This window comes from Octopus bimaculoides, chromosome 14 (assembly GCF_046866305.1).
Source record: "Octopus bimaculoides isolate indiv1 chromosome 14, ASM4686630v1, whole genome shotgun sequence".
Taxonomy (NCBI): domain Eukaryota; kingdom Metazoa; phylum Mollusca; class Cephalopoda; order Octopoda; family Octopodidae; genus Octopus; species Octopus bimaculoides.
The window spans coordinates 2,110,309-2,127,808 of NC_142941.1; the positions used below are offsets into that span (position 1 = coordinate 2,110,309).

At 37.3% G+C, this 17,500-nt stretch overlaps 1 protein-coding gene across 1 annotated transcript in view; it reads right to left on the reverse strand.

Annotated features, from left to right (window-relative positions):
• The window catches only part of LOC106873952 (protocadherin beta-15), a 37,070-nt gene that overhangs the window by 18,652 nt on the left and 918 nt on the right, over positions 1–17,500 (reverse strand). The window contains exon 2 of the mRNA XM_014921497.3: positions 1,560–4,007. Coding sequence (XP_014776983.1) covers positions 1,560–3,974 — 2,415 coding nt within the window. The 5' untranslated portion in view covers positions 3,975–4,007. The remainder of the gene's footprint in view (positions 1–1,559; positions 4,008–17,500) is intronic.

Here is a 17,500-nt window from a genome sequence, read left to right on the forward strand (position 1 = left end):
GTATGCCTATAAAAGAGGGCTCTGAACACCGTTTCTGTTGACTAGATTCCTTCCAGAAGTGTTTATTGAAGTCAAGGTTAAAGCAAAAGAACCAAAGTTCCATACCTGAAGCTCAAAGGGCCAAAGTGCCAGGCACTGGAATCAAACTGGGAACCACCAAATTATAAAAACCTACTTAACCACAAAGCTATGTTACCATTTCCAACACACCCCCACCAGCAACAACAACAACAGCAACACCAATGTCCGCAGTTCTGTGACCTTAAACTCTCAACTTAGTCTTCAATATAGAATCATAAATTCACTCCTCTCATACATTCTTTTCTACTCTAGGCACAAGGACCGAAGTTTTGGGAGAGGGGGTGGGGCAGCCGATTAGATCGACCTCGCTACGCAACTGGTACTTAATTTATCCACCCCGAAAGGATGAAAGACAAAGTCGACCTCGGCGGAATTTGAACTCAGAATGTAAAGACAGACGAAATACCGCTAAGCATTTCATCTGGTGTGCTAACGTCTCTGCCAGTTTGCCGCCTTTACCCACCCCCGCATACATTGAGGGACTCTAAGCTATCATTTGGAACTTTTCCTGTTTTCAACACCAGAAATAAAGCACAGAATAGCAATGAATAGGGTTCTTGTTTAACCCCAGCACCTCGTCGTTGACTGCCTTTAGGGAAGCCCAGTCTCTAGAGGGAGCAGGTTTATTTTCTGAGAACAACTCCGCTTCCTTTCTTTGTTGCTTCAGACAGGATAACAAGAAATCTTGAGCTCTTACTTGTTTCGTTTGACTTATCCATAAAGATATTTATTGAAGCATATCTACAGTAAACTGTTACAGAATGGTACCACCCTGGTTAGAAGAGAGTTCTGTAATCAACACTCTAACTTTATTTAGAAGTAATCATTGTTGAACGCTGATGAGATTGACAAATTGATTGAGAGAGGCAAGGGGAACAACTCAAGGTAGAATATTCTTGAGATAGGTTGATTCTCAAAACCGGAAGTTAACGATATTGTTAAGAATAGAAGGGAGACAACCCATAATATTTTCCCGTTCAATTTTTCATTGTTTGTAACGTTAGAAATATTCTTTTCTACTGTAGGCACAAGGCCTGAAATTTTGGGAGGGTCCATTCGATTAGATCGACCCCAGTACGCAACTGCTACTTAATTTATTGATCCTCCCCACCGAAAGGATGAAAGGCAAAGTCGACCTCGGCCGAATTTGAACTCAACGTAAAGACAGACGAAATACCGTTTAGCATTTCGCCCGGCATGCTAACGTTTCTTATTTCTTTATTGCCCACAAGGGGCTAAACATAGAGGGGACAAACAAGGACAGACAAAGGGATTAAGTCGATTACATCGACCCCAGTGCATAACTGGTACTTTATTTATCGACCTCCCCCGAAAGGATGAAAGGCAAAGTCAACCGACATTAATACACATTAATATATATTCGTTACCTACATCGATTGTCTTGTTAATTTACTAGACTGAATTCAAAAACTTACAAAATGTGGCAGTAAATTTAAAGATGAGGAAGTGTAACTTACCAGCAGAACTGATTGAGGTCTTTTGTCAATGGTTGATGTGGTCCATTCACTTTGTGACTCATATTGAGGATAAAATTCGGCTTTAGTTTCTATCAACTGAGTATTCCTGGCCATCATATCATTGGAACTCCTGTTTAGTGTGTCTGATTTCTTCGTAACGCATGTATAATGGCTTTTTTCTCGGTCGGAGTTGATTTCCGTGATATACTGGTTGTTTCGGTTATTGTTACATCTGACCACACACAGAGTTATGGACACTACGATCGCCACCGACACTATCACAGCAGATGTGACAATAACAATGACCCAAGTTAAGTTGATCATTTTATCAGACTTTAACTGGACGGTGGACAGTGCTGGAGATGTCTTGTTACTAACGGTCAGTGTCAAAGAGACAGTTGTAGTGGCTGACAGAACAGGAGTACCACTGTCTTTTACAGCAAACTCCAGTTGATAGGATCCAGCATCGTTTTGGTAAACTGTCCGAGAATATGATAAGACACCTGTATAAGGGTTCACTGCAAATAACTGTTTAATGTTTCCTTTGAGTATTTCATATCTGAGAAATGAATTCATATGACTGTCCCTGTCTGAAGCCCTTAAAATAGTGATTTCTTTTTTACTTTGGGGATGATAATGGACATCTAAACTGAAAGGGTCCGAACTAGGGAAGGTGAAATAAGGGGCATTATCATTCTCATCTAAAACCTCAACAATCACATTGGCTGTGTTATTTAATGAAGGATTCCCATTGTCTTTGACAAATACTTGGAACTTATAAACATTTTGTTGTTCTCTATCCAGTGGTATAGTGGTTGAGATAAAACCATAATCAGTTATCTGGAATGGTATCACATGTTTGCTGGTACTCAGCAGAGAAAAAGTCAGTTGACCTCCAGCTCCCATATCAGGGTCAGTAGCATTTATAAAACCAATGGGAAAGTTTGGTTTCCCATTTTCATAAGTCAGAAATTTAAAAGTATTTTTGTTAAACATAGGTTTAACATCGTTCACGTCCATTACTTTGATGGAGAACTTCTTTAGAGTTTGTAAAGGAGGGGTTCCTTTGTCTTGGCAAGAAATGGTAATATCATAGTGGTCCCTTATCTCTCTGTCAACAGGTTGTTTCAATGTCATTTTGTATTCATTAGGCCCCAAATCCAACAGTTGGAATTTAGCATGATGCAGGTCACACTTCACTTCACCATTTTTACCCATGTTATTATCAATCACACTAACATAAGCTATAAAACTATCGATGTTGATTTTCTCTGAAATTTCCCCCACATTTCTGCTTAACTGAAACACAAAATTAATATCAATAATTGGTGGATTATTTTCTATGTTTACCACCTGAATATATACTAATGCTGTTGAACTGAGAGGTGGGTCTCCATTGTCTCGGGCTTCTACTAACAATTTGTACGTCTTTTTATGTTTAGACGTAAAGTTTTTGCCCAAATAAATTGCACCTGATGTTTCATTAAGATGAAAATATTCTCTAGCAACTAATGAAGTTTCTGTACTGATCAGATATGTCAGCTGACCATTTTTACCAGAATCCAGGTCAGTTGCAGACAACACAATCAGGGGTCGGCATAGTTTATGGATATTATTCACTGAAGTGTTATAAATGTTTTGGGAGAAAACAGGCAAGTTATCATTCTCATCTGTCACCAATATTTGTACATTTAAGATGCTCTGCCTCAACTGGAACTTGCTGTTTTTGGCCACAACCTGAAGTATATAACTATCATTCATTTCTCGGTCAAGTTTTTTATCCAAAACAATTGCTAACTTTGAACTTCCAGTCATTCTTTTAGTAACTGATAAAGAGAATGGTTCATTATTCTTCTTCCGAAGCTCATATGTTATTCTGGAATTCTGAATGCTAACATCACGATCAATAGCACTGGGAACTGACCTCTCAACACCGTTGCGGTCATCTTCTGAAAACTGGATGTCAATTTTTTTCACTGGGAACTCAGGCCATTGGTCATTAATATCTTCAATGACAACTTTGACTTTTAATATTTTCATAAAAGTCCCCTCTTTACGGACAGCAATCTTGAGGATTTTGTAACATTCTGTATTATACAAACACAGAATCTCGGCATCTACAGTTTGTGTGGCATAAAGTTTCCCCTCATGGGTCACATTAAATAACTGGGCAGTGGGGCTGTCTTGTGACTGGAGCATGTCAAACGATATCAGGCTGTGGTCCTTCGATGCAATGTTGCTTAACAACCAAAGATCGGTAGCAATGTTTCCTATGTAGCTGTCAGGACTATTCTCTTCTTCCAAATGGTAAGTGACATCAACGGACAGAGACACCGGGAAGAAGAAGAAGGAAAAGAAGAAGGAGTAGAATAGATGGAGTTCCAACCACATAACCAGAGATGCAGGCCTCTTCATCTCCTCAGCTCCTGCTCACCAATGTTAACATTTCTGAAATGGCAAACATAAAAACCATACTTTAGACAAGGAGACAGACGTGTACGTTCGCGCGTATTGTACGAGTGTATGTGCGCAAGTGTGTGTGGGTGGGGTGGGGTCTGTGAGCGCGGATGAACCACTGATTGTGTGCGTATATGAGTGTGCTTGTACACGTTTATGCACTGAAGCAGATGTGCATCTGTGAAAATGTGCATAAATGTGTGCGTGTGTGTATGAGCGCAGGAAGGCTGTCCTTTATCTTCAAGCAATTTCTGATTGATCATCTCTTTTTAGATCTATGTTTGGAACTATATTTAATGTAGTTCATTTTTTAAGACATTGTGATATGATATGATTTTTCTTATGGCAATACAGAAGCTATTTCTGGCAGGTGAAATGGGAACGCTATACCATTTATATAATAGGGAACATATACCATTAGAGTGGCTCAAACGATGTGAAGGTATGCAGTAGATTCAGTGAGGACTCCCTTGCTTAAAGTTATTCCCCTTGTAAGATTACCTCCCTTGTATTTTGATTAATCAAGCTTAAAAGTCGCCAATTGTCAAATTCAATATCAAGTCGAAAAAAAAAAAAAGGTGGTGAGCTGGCAACATCGTTAGCAAAAAATAGCCGAACTTCCCAACAACAAGAACTTATGATCTCAGCAGCTGAACTGGTGGAAAGGACACTGCCAGACGGACTGGCTATGAAGGCACAACTCTAGCGTTATCTACATTGAGGGCTATCTATTGCAGTCTCGTTGCCTGAGTCCGCATGTCACAATTGCCATGTACCACAGAAGATGTCTTGGCGACTTCGGTGTGTAGAGGGAGATAAGCAGTCCCGTTCAGCTGACAACCAGCTCAGAGATTAAAACTGGGAAAGAACGGGGAATAGTGTCTAGATGTAAGGGAGATAACTGTTGTTGTACTGACGCGATAACATTTAATGCGTGTGTGCAGTATCTTTGCGTATGTTTGTGCATGTGTTTGTATGTATGTGTGTGTGTGTTGCATATGTGTATGTGTTTGTGTAAGTACAAAGTCTAATATTTTTAAAGACTCTGAACTGTCTGAGTCAGTAGAGCATCTGGTTACAAGCTCTGTGTCCATATTTGTTCTGGCTGCCCAGGTTGTGAGTTCAAGCCCTACCTAGGTCAACTGTACCCTTCATCCTCATGGGGTTCTTAAATAAAGGGTATTGATTGGATGGAGATGTGACAGTAATCCCTGAGATAACCCTGGTACCAAACTGTAGAGAAAGGTGATTTCCATATATGGGTAGCAAAATGGTCTTGAACCTAGTCCAAACCTGCGTCATGGGAAAGAAGCACGGGGAATATATACAGGGCTTGGGTTTGAACACTCGTAACGTTGGTCCCATCTACTTTCTGCTCAAACAGTGTAGTGTCATGTTTAAGATGTTCACTTTGCAGCCACTTGGTTCTAGGTTCGATTCTTCTGTGAGGCACCTTGGGCCAGTATTTTACCTCATAACCTCGGCTGAAGTAATACTTTATGGTAAATAGAAACTAGAAAGAGGTTTGTGTGAGTTGTTTTCACCAATGTATATGAAAGAAGGATCTAAACATTGGCCCCAGAACAGCTACATACACCCAACGTCTTTAGAAATAAGATACCTTCACCTACATCCACCTATACATACATCTTTTTGTCTTTATCATTATCAAAAATGTCGTAAATCAGTGACTGGTGGCGTTCTGTTATAAACCTGTATCTAACGACGCTAATGTTCACCTGTTGGGATTGAATAAATAAGTAAATAAATGGGTAACTGGTCAAAGCATCCAGATGGCTATTTAGTATGGTAGATGGATGGAATGGTGCTCAGCCTTAGGTCAGATCTGATCTAGAAAACTTCAGGTCGATAATATTCTAACCATGACCATCACGTCGTATTAGGAGTATAAAAAGAATGTGGCTCCACAGACTTTCCCATTGCAGAACGTTCATGGATTGGTTGAGGTTCTTTCAACTTTCCTGTCGCTTAAACGTTGCAGCTAGATTTTCGATCCCCAACGAGATTGATAAGATAATGATGCGATTGATTTTCATCAATATTTATCTGATCTCGGGGAATCGTTTGCATATCGGACAAAATGCTTAGCAGTATTTCGTCCATCTTTGATATATTCTGAGTTCAAATTCCGTCTAGATCACCTTTAACTTTCATCCTTTCGGGGTCAATAAAATAAATACCAGTTGTGCACTGGGGTTGGTGCAATCGACTTAACCACTGCCTCAAAATTACTGGTCTTGTCTCAAAATTTTAAACAAATATGCGTCTGTTCTGGAACCAAGCAATTTGATGATTAAATAGCAGATGGTAGGACATTTTGTCCAAGAATCAGAGGACACTGTCCACTCTATGATGCCATTTTAGTGGATTCCTTTGCCACAAGACATGCTTTTGTGTCATTCCTGAAAGTTCTACCATTTTATGAGCAAAATCAATAATCATTTGCTAATATTCAATGTTATCAATTAATTAGTCTTCCATCAATTATTTTTTAACCCATTAGTGTCAACCTCTCCGGAAAATTCACCATAACCATTTTTGCCGTAAGAAAATTTACCTTTAGAAATCTCACCATAAAGGAGGCACACAAGCAAAATATAAACTAGAAAACAAGTTTCAAAGAAATTACCTTTCTCTAATTGGTAGGTTAATTAATGAAGTTGCCATTTTAAGAAAACTACTAATCTTTTTCTTTTTTTTCTGTAATTTATTTCTTTTTACGGAGAATTTTCCAAAAATGTCTACGATGAAATTTCCTATAATCGGTGCTTGTGGCCCTTTTAAGGAGAAAAAGGATTCTTTTGAGACAATTAAGGAGACAAACTAAGGAAAACTATATTGTTGGGAAAGGCCTATTGTGCTCCGTGAAACAATCTGCCAAATTAACATATGAGACATGACTGACAGCCTCTTCTCTTGTCTCCACTACTTTTCCTATTTATGTGTGTGTGTGAGTACATGTGTGTGTGTGTGGTGTATGTGCTTTGTGCTTTGACAAACATCTTCAGGTCTAGAGGCATTCTTCTATCAGCTGCAACAACTGCTGAGATGATAACTTTGTAGTCAGTCATCGGTGTGTTGCACCTAAACAATCAGCTCAGATCTGAGGTTAATGGTGACCTATAACCCTTTAGGTGCTGAAAAGTTTCCCATCAAGTCGAAAGTTAGCAATGATTCCTGCCTTCCTTTCTCTCCTTGTAAGTAATTGTGATCACAAAGAAGAGAACAGTATTAAAACGCACAGCAGCCACAGCAGACAAGCTTGTCTGGCACCTACGCCATCGTCCCTTCTATCGAACTGGTATGGCTGACAAAACTTTTTGAGGAAATCCTACAGAAGTTCTGTGATGAATGTATTAAAAAGTTTAGATCAATCCCCAAATATTGATTGACTAAAGATATTTGATTGGTCCAAAATGTGATGAAGTGGTTCTGATGCTGTTCTCCGTATGTCTGCTGAAATTGTTTTGTGATGACGTTCATGTTTACAGTGCCTCGGTTCCTAAAGAAGTCACACTTTGACTCTGAGACTGATTGAACCCATTCCATTTGAGATATCAAGGCAATATAGTTTCCAGTGACTACGCTCTAAAGGTGGCAGATTATAAGCTCAGATAAACTTTGGTGGCCTTTGAAAGGCACAAATAGAGGTTCTGTCAAGACTTCCACCTGTCTCCACCCCTCCTAAAAAATTTTTTTTTTCGACACAAACCCCACTTTTCAGCTACAGAGAATACAAATCTGCAAAAAAAAAAGGGGCAAAAATCAACATTTTTAAATCCACCCCCTCCCATTTCCTTCATTTTTTAAACTTTTTTCAGAAATTTTTTTTTCCCAAAATATGTGGGAAAATATGGAGATTTTGATTCTGAAAAAAATTTGCAAAAACTTTTGTAAAATTTTTTTTAAGAATTTTTTTCTTTTTTTTCTAAATATGCAGGAAAATACGGACTTTATGATTCAGGCAAACATTTCTGTAGTTACGGTTAGGGTTTTAGTTATTCCGACATCTTAGCCATTGCGACATCTTAGCTATTCTTCCATGTTTGGTCACCATTTCAACAATCAAATTAGTTTGTGGTTGACAATGATTGCATTGTCTTTCGTTCATCTCTCAGTAGACGCGGCACATGATGCATCCCTAAATTTTTTTCACGGTACTAACTTTTACAGTTACCTCCTCCATTACAATCTCCACAGATATCCAGACGGTAGTTTTCACGGATCACAACATCAGCAATTGCCATGTCATCGCCATCCATTGTCGTTGTGGAAGATCTTCCTGTCTTAGAATCATCTTCAGTGGAGGTTCTTCCAAACTTCATCATGCTGCTACAACTTCTGACATGATGGGTGCTTCTCTTTCAGACTTTTAAAAGGCTCAGAGTCACACAGAACGAGGGAGGAGGAGGATAGAGAAGAAAGGAGACAGACAGACCCTTTAATGTGCATATATTGTATACGCATTTATACATATATTTACACACACAAATATGTATCTATGTATGTAATATGTCTACCTATCTATCTATATATATTTATGTGTGTCTGTTTGTGTTCTGTGCATTTACAATATTTCTGGAAGTTTCTTTTACTCTTTTTATGTTTTTTCCTTTCTTTTTGTTAGATTTCTTCTTATTTCAATATTTCTGAGGCACATCATTTTACTTTGCTTTCTTCTTCTTCTTCTTCTTCTTCTTCTTCTTCTTCTTCTTCTTCTTCTTCTTCTTCTTCTTCTTCTTCTTCTTCTTCATCTTCTTCTTCTTCTTCTTCTTCTTCTTCTTCTTCTTCTTCCAATTCTTCCAATTCTTCCAATTCTTCCAATTCTTCTTCTTCTTCTTCTTCTTCTTCTTTTGTTGTATCAATAACTGTAATTTCTCGTCTAGACAAATCTCGTTCTGCTTCATATAATATTCTCCCACATATATATATATTCTCCCACATTGTTGCCTAGCAACACCAGGAAACATGGAAATATTGGTCACATGTATGTATTGGAATTGGTTGAATTTTCAAAATCGCCAGATTCTCCTCTTTTCTTTTATTTCCTTTCATTTTGTTACATATTTTTTGGCAGAAAAAAATATTCGTATTTAACTTTCAATATTTTTCATGCATTTAAACCATTTTTATAAATACTTTCAAATTGTTTTGTTGCTTTTCTAATAAAACAGCTTTTTTTATTTATTATCTTTACAATATTTTCTCTCTTTTCTTAAAGATGTCTGCTTGTCTTCGTATTTGTATACCATAATATTTCTCTTTTCTTGCGCGTTCCTTTTCTTTTTGTGTTTTTATATCATCCTGCACATTACTTCTTTATTTAGTCTACACGGTAATCGAAAAGTGGAACTGACAGCCAGACACTATCTATCTATCTGTGTGTGTGTAATTGAAATAAACATTATGTCACTGTAAATATGATTATGTCGAAGTTGTTGGGGGATAACTATTATGAAAAACTAGACAACGAATTACAGTAGAAGCGTATAAATAAAATACCAAAATGGTTTACAGATTTGCAGAAATATAGGAAACTAGAGGAGAATTAAAAGTCTCAGGAAATTATCTTAAAATAACTGAAGAGACTTAGAAAAAATGTACTGTTTTAAAGTTGGAACTGTAGCCGAAACAGTTACTCCATGTTGGAAAAAAAAAGATGATGCTTTGGTTTTCAATTATCTGGCTGACAAAAAAAGTGTTTTATTAGAAAAAATGGGAATACAAACACGGGAACACGTCTGACTTTCATCATCATCGTCGTCATTATCGTCATCGTTTTATGTCTGCTTTCCAGGCTCAATCTGATCTGGCAAAGTTTCTACAGCTGGATGCCCTTCCTGACACCAACCACTCCGAGAGTGCAGTGGGTGTTTTTTATGTGCCACAGTCAGGCAGTACTGGCAACGACCACACTCAAAAGGTGCTTTTACGTGCCACCTGCACGGGAGCCAGTCTGGCGGCACTGGCAACAACCACGCTCAAATGTTCTTTATCACATGCCACCAGCACATTACTGGTAAAGTGACGCTGGCACAGGAGCCAATCTGTGGCCCTGGCAATGATCACGCTCAGATGTGCTTTTAACGTTCTACTGGCATGAGTGCCAATCAGGCGGTACTGTCATCGGCCACGTCTGCAATTTTGATTTCACTTGCCTCAATGTCTTCACAAGCAAGGTTTATTGTCCAATGGATGAGGGGTATTCATAATGGGCTGGTTACACCCACTGGCATAGGCCATGAGGTATGGTCTCACTTGGCTTGCCGGGTCTTCTCAAGCACAGCATATTTACAAAGGTCCCGGTCGCTAGTCATTGCCTCGGTAAGGCCCAATGTTCCTTCAACTGCTAGGATGTGACACTTTTTGATACGGCTGTCCTCATTCATTCGTAACACATGACCATACCAGTACAGTCATCTCTCTTCCACACCACATCTGATGCTTCTTAAATCTAACTTTTCTCTCAGGGCGCTGACATTACACATCCAGCAGAGCATACTGGCTTCATGGTTTCATCCCTTGCAAGCTTACACATGTCCTCAGCAGTCACGGCCCATGTTTCACTGCCATGTAGCATGGCTGTTTGCACACATGCGTCATACAGTCTACCTATTATTATACCTGTTTGTTTTTGATATTAATATTGGTAAAAAATCAGCCTTGTTTGTAAAAACAATTGGACCTGAGTTTGCAACCCCTCCTAAGCAAATTTCATTCCTGGGCCACTGTGTGTGTGTGTGTGTGTGTATGCGTGAGTGCGCGCATGCATGTGCATGTGTGTGTGTGTGTGTGTGCTCGCAGATGTGTCTTCAGATAGTTTGTTATTGACTCACATGGCCATTACACTGTTCTGTAATCAAGAAACAATGTGTCCAATAAATCGGATGTCCAGAATGTGTGAAGCCTTGGCTATGTTTGGCTTCAGAAGTGGTTTCTTATTGATTACTGGCAAACTACATTCCAAATACGTAAGTATAACACATCCATGTTTTAAATTTGTATTTGATCATAAGTGTTTTTGTATTTCCATTTTCTATGAGAAAGTATTTTTCCAAAATGCATCAAATTATGACAACTAAGTTCTCAATCAGGAGTGTCATATGGAGGTTCCTAAATTTTGCCTTTCTGGAGTCCCAAGTATACAGAACTATTTTCGATCCACCCGATGGCATCCAACGAACTGTACATATCTTACCAACAACTACAATGAACAATATAAACCACAGCTGCATTCATGGTCAAACAATATAACCTCCTCCCAGTGACTTACACACCATTCTCCAACAATTTCCTCCTAACAAGTGCCACATCCAACGACAACCTAGCCTTACTGCCTACATACAATTTTTTCCTTTTGCTTGTACACATAATCCTATATAATATATGCATGCACATATACACAAACATGCATAGATGTACATATATGTATGTGTGTGTATATACATACATATATGGACCTCAGAACTCTTTGCATTTAATAAAAGTGGTCCACAATGTGTTTGCAGTGCCAGTACTCATACCAACATTTGGGCCACTTGATTGGATGTTTGATGGGATCTGAGCCATTGATATGGAAACCAGGAGATACTAACCAGCACACATAATCTCAACATTGATGTAGATCACCTCTACATAAAAAGAAAACAAGGGAACAGAGTCTTAACATCGATCCAGACTTCCTTTCAATGTTGTATCACATCCCTTTGGCAACATCTTTTAACCACAAAGTGTCAAAGTGCATCCTTTGACCAAGTTTGCATACATGAGGCTGATAACATCATAAGAATTGGAAGGCAGCTCCTTGCGCAGCATTCCTTGTCTAATAACCTTAGATACATAACCAAAGAAGTCACATGACTCCACAACAATGAATCATCAAATGAAAAGATGAGCCTATATGAGCTGGGGACTATGCCTGGATATGTTAGTAGAAAGCTCTGGGATGATAGTAGCATTGATCATCAAAGCAGTCTACCATGACTCAAACAGCCAGATTGCTACCTCCCACTTTGAAGGGTAAACATTTTCAATCCAGGAACAAGAAATATCAACCAAATACCTGATGCAGAAAAGGGATAGAGATGCTGGGAAAGCAGCAAAATGGGATAACCGATGCAGATGTTGTGGAGTTAACTCCAAAGATATCACTCACAGGATAAGCAATTGTCTGAAAATGTCATCACAGTATTATCTACTGATGAGACATGATGTTGTAGCTAGGACATTGTATCATGAGATTCATCTGAAGGATAATCCTGAGGCCAAAGAAATAAGAACCCACAGTGGAATGTCCCAATGCTAACTCTCAATAAAGTGTAAACATCATAGCCCTGCCATAGTGATTTGGGATAGAGAAGAGAAACTGTGCACAGTTGCGGAAATCAGCTGCCCAGTGGATGTTAACATAAAACTGAAGATCAGTGAAAAAGAAAATATCTATGCTGAACTATTGAGAAATCTGCAGTTACTCTTTCCTGATTACAAGTTTGGGTTTATGCCCGAGAAGACTGCTGATTGTCCAATTGTCATTGTGTCATTATATTTTATTTGGGGTTACTGAATAAATAGAGGGGTTAAAGTTTATTTGAGGGAAACTAAGGGGGTCGGCTAGCAGAATTATTATTATCTTGCTGGAGAAGATACTGCATTTCTTCTGAGACACTGCCTAAATGCCAATCTTGAGAAATTAAGCTTCTCAAAACCAGAAGGGGGGGGGGGTCGATAAAATAGGTACCAGTTACACACTGTGGTCGATGTCAATGAATTACTCCCTTCCTTGATATTGGTGACCTTGTGCTGAAATTTGAAACTGATATTTAGAGGGAAACCTTAAGGAACAGAGAAGAAATTATTAATCATGGGTTCTGTTTATTTTGTAAGATGAGTAAGTCCAAAGAGTCTCTTCTCTCAAATAATCACACATATCATGGGCGTGTGTGCGCGTGTGGATGTGTGTATGTATGTATGCATGCGTATGTATGTAATTGTGTATATGTACGTATGTATGTATGTGTGTATGTATGTACATAACTACCAACACTGGTGGTGGTGGTGGTGGTGGTGGTGGTGGTGGTGGCGATGATGGCAATGGTGATGATGATGATTTACTTTACAGTGTGGTTGAACCACTTTTCGCACCACCCCCGTTTCTTTACCACTGCTCTGTCTTCCCCCTTCCTTCCCCCCCCCAACTCAACCATTAACAAATATCAAATTGTAATCGCAAAACTAACAAAATGCATCAGTAGTCTAGTGTGTGACCCAGTTGTTAAGGTGTTGGGCAAACGGTCAGAAAGCCATGGGTTCAATACCTATACTGAGCACTGTGTTGTCTCCTTGAGCAAGGCATTTCATTTCATGTTGTTCCATTGAAAACCAGAGTTGAGAAAAATCCAGAGTAAACACGACAGATCAATTCAAACTACAGATCAATCATTAAACACTTTTGTGAATGAGGAAAAGTGTCTCGACTTGGTTAGTGGATTGGTCATCATTTCATTGCTTCATCAAAGAGTGGCCTTCTGCCAATCATTGAAGAATATACCAATTGCTAAGACTTTTCAGGGTAGAATCATCCCAAGTGATAAAAGACTGGGTTCTCTTTAATCATATTCAATGCAAACAACAATGGTTGGCACTGGATGAAACAGAAGGATCCATCCACAGACCAGGAGTACACCTGGAAGAAAGTCATGCTCTGTTTTTGATGGGATGTGACGGATGTTGTCCATCAGGAAGTGTGAAACCAGAAGAAACCAGAAGAGAAATGCTGAGAATGATTGATCTCATTTGGAATCATTGCACAAGAATTTGCAGAAAAAAATGTTCATCGCTGGTCATTTCATAATGGAGTGTTAGTTTTATGCAGGACCACATATTGGCCAAGTGACCCAGGAAAAGATTTTGGCACTAAATATTGAAGTTTTGCCTCATTCTCCTTTCTCGTGTGACCTTGCTCCCTCCGACTAACATCTTTTCAGATCTTTCTTTTCTACTCTAGGCACAAGGCCCAAAGTTTTTGGGGAGGTGGCGGCCATTCGATTAGATTGACCCCAGTACGTAACTGGTACTTAATTTATTGACCCTGGAAGGATGAAAGGCAAAGTCAACCTCAACAGAATTTGAACTCAGAACGTAAAGACAGCATTTTGCTTGGTGTGCTAACGTCTCTGCCAGTTCGCTGTTTTATCTTGTCAGGTCATTGCAATATTATTTGGAGGGAAAACAGTTTATTAATTTTGAAGGGGTTAAAAGAGATATTGAATATTACTCTGCTTCAAAACCTGAAGAATTTTACACCCAAGGGGATGAAAAATTTGCCAAACAGATGGGATTATATTAGCAATAGAGAGGAGAAATATTTTCTCGATTAAATGTATCGATTAAGAATAAAAAAGGATTTGTTTCTTTCCCTTCTTGAAATGTGACAGGATTTCCTTTTCAAACTAGAATTTTACCCCACACCTACACACTGGTACACCGACTCTATTATCAACAGGTAGAGACAAACAACAACAACAATAGTAACAACAACAACACCAACAACAGCAGTAACAATAGCGACAATAACTGTACCAATTATTGATCTGTGTAGTTTAGATCAATAACACAACTTGCACAGCAAGCAATATATTGCATTTGGGTGTGGGTGTGGGTGAGTGTTTGTTTGTGTGTCTTTGTCTGTTTCCAGTTTTGTTAATAGGACCCATTGTTGTTACTCAGCCCGAAGCCATCCTGGACCAATCAAACCTATTATCAAAGGTGTTCCATCCACAACCGTCACAATTCCATTGTATGTCCTTCATTATCTTAAAGAGAGTTCTTGCTACTATTTCTAGTGAGTCAAACAACCACATGGAGACTCACTAACTCATATCAACTTGTTGCTGAATACTATATCAGTGCTCCAGCATGGCCATAGTAAACTGTCTGGAAGCAGTGGAAGAGGAACAACATTTTAAGAAACGAAATAATTTATTGACTTCAAACAGTAAAAGAAGCAGAGGAGCTCACATGGTTTGGGTCCTCTTGACTGATGGGGGTCGGATCGAACAACCACCATCAACCCTAATTTTGGAACCTCCATGACTTAGGAACAGATTGGACAGCGAACATGACCTCTACATGACTGGTAAAGGGATAGGGCAATGATGAGGGCTCTGTTTAGGGTCCATGAAGTGGAGTAGAAGGGAGGGAGCTACCTACAAACTAACTAATTTATTTAAATGCTTCCTACAGAGTTGGGAACATTAAAGTGACCCCAAGGGGCATGTGGTGATAGCAGTGGGAGCTGCAAGGGGAGAGCAACAGGGTTTCAGAGCAACATGAGGTTTTTAGGGGAGAAGAAACTGGAGAAGATGGTGACAGAAAACTTACATCAGAGATGAACAAAGTACAGAGCATTGCTCCAGGCTGGCCACATCTACTTTACCTACTATTGAAGTAAAGAAGCCTATCATAGCTTAATTCATAATAAGGCCATCCTTTATTACACACACACACACACACACACACACACACACACACACATGTATGTGCCTATGTATATGTGAATGTATATATACATGTATATGAATGTGTGTGTATATACATATATATGTGTGTGTGTGTATATATATATATATATATATATATATATATATATATATATATATATATATACACATATACATATACATATACATATACATACATATATATACATGTATATAAGCACATATATATATATAAGAACATATCTACTAATCTATATATATATATATACATATATATATATATATATGTGTGTGTATATATATATGTGTATATATATATATACGTTTGTATTTATGTATGTATATGACCTTGAAGAGCCCCTGGGAGAAACAGATATATATTTTATTCATCTCATGCATATTGATAAAAAGATTGTGTAAGTGTATATGTATATATATATATATATATATATATATATATATATATATACATATGCATATGTGTGGGTGAATGTGGGTGTGTCTATACATTTCATCTATATGCATGAGGTGAAAAGAATATATGTGTGTATGTGTGGATGGACACATATGCATATATATATATATATATATATATATATATATATATATATATATATATATATACATACATATATATATATGTATATATATATATATATATATATATATATATATATATATATATATATATAATAATAATATTAGGGACAAAATCCAAAATTACAGGTAAAAAACTCAATTAAAATCAATTTATAAAAAATTAAAATTAAATTGAGTCTTATAGATAAAGTATATATAAAATATATAGTTTTAGGGAAAATAACCAATTTTCAAGAACTCATATATATATATATATACATATATATTAATATATGCAAATACATGTACATGACCATATACATACATGTATATATGTATATATATCCATACATTTATATGTGTCTAAGTAACACTCACATATATGTGTGTGTGTATGTATAGGTATATGTATATATATATGTGTGTGTGTGTGTGTGTGCATGTATGTATATATATGTACAAAGTTATGCATGTATGGCAATAGATATGTGTGTGTTTGCTTGCATGTGTGTCTGTGTTTGCGTATGTCTATGTGTGTGTAATCAGTATGTATATTCCCATATGAATATTGCTACTTATTAAAACAGCACAGTCAGCAATCTATGCATTATACATACCACAGTCAAATCAGATCTTATATGAACTTGAGTCAGCATTCTGTACAAAAACACCACAGGTAGCATGTCTATGTGTGTGTGTGTGTGTGTGTGTGTGTCCATGCATGTGTACGTATATGCTTATGTGTGACTATATACATACATGCATATATATATATATATATATATATATATATAAACACACATTCATACACACATACATACACACACATCTACATATACATGTATATAAATATTCACACATATATATGTACACACACACACACACATTAGTACCACTGTTGTTAATATACAACAGCCAGAAATATGTTATATAGACTATGTACTACAATGTTATATATACATCTGAGTTATTTATATATTATATACATCTCTGTGGTCAATGTCTAAACGATATAGGTTGTGTATACACACCAGAGCCAGCAATATACATACATACACATACATATATACATATATATATATATATATATATATATATACCGGAGTAAGCACATGAAATGTGCAACAAGGTGGAAAAAAGAGTACTCAAATACCAGAGGTAGAGTAATATGCTTTATTTAAAAGCAGCAGAAATATAACAAAAAAACAAAAGAAAAAAAAAATATATATATATATATATATATATATATACATACATACATACATATATATATATATATATATATATATATATATATATATATATATATATATATATATATATATATATATATATGTTTGTATGTTCACACACTTGCCCACAGATAACCATGCACATACATTTATA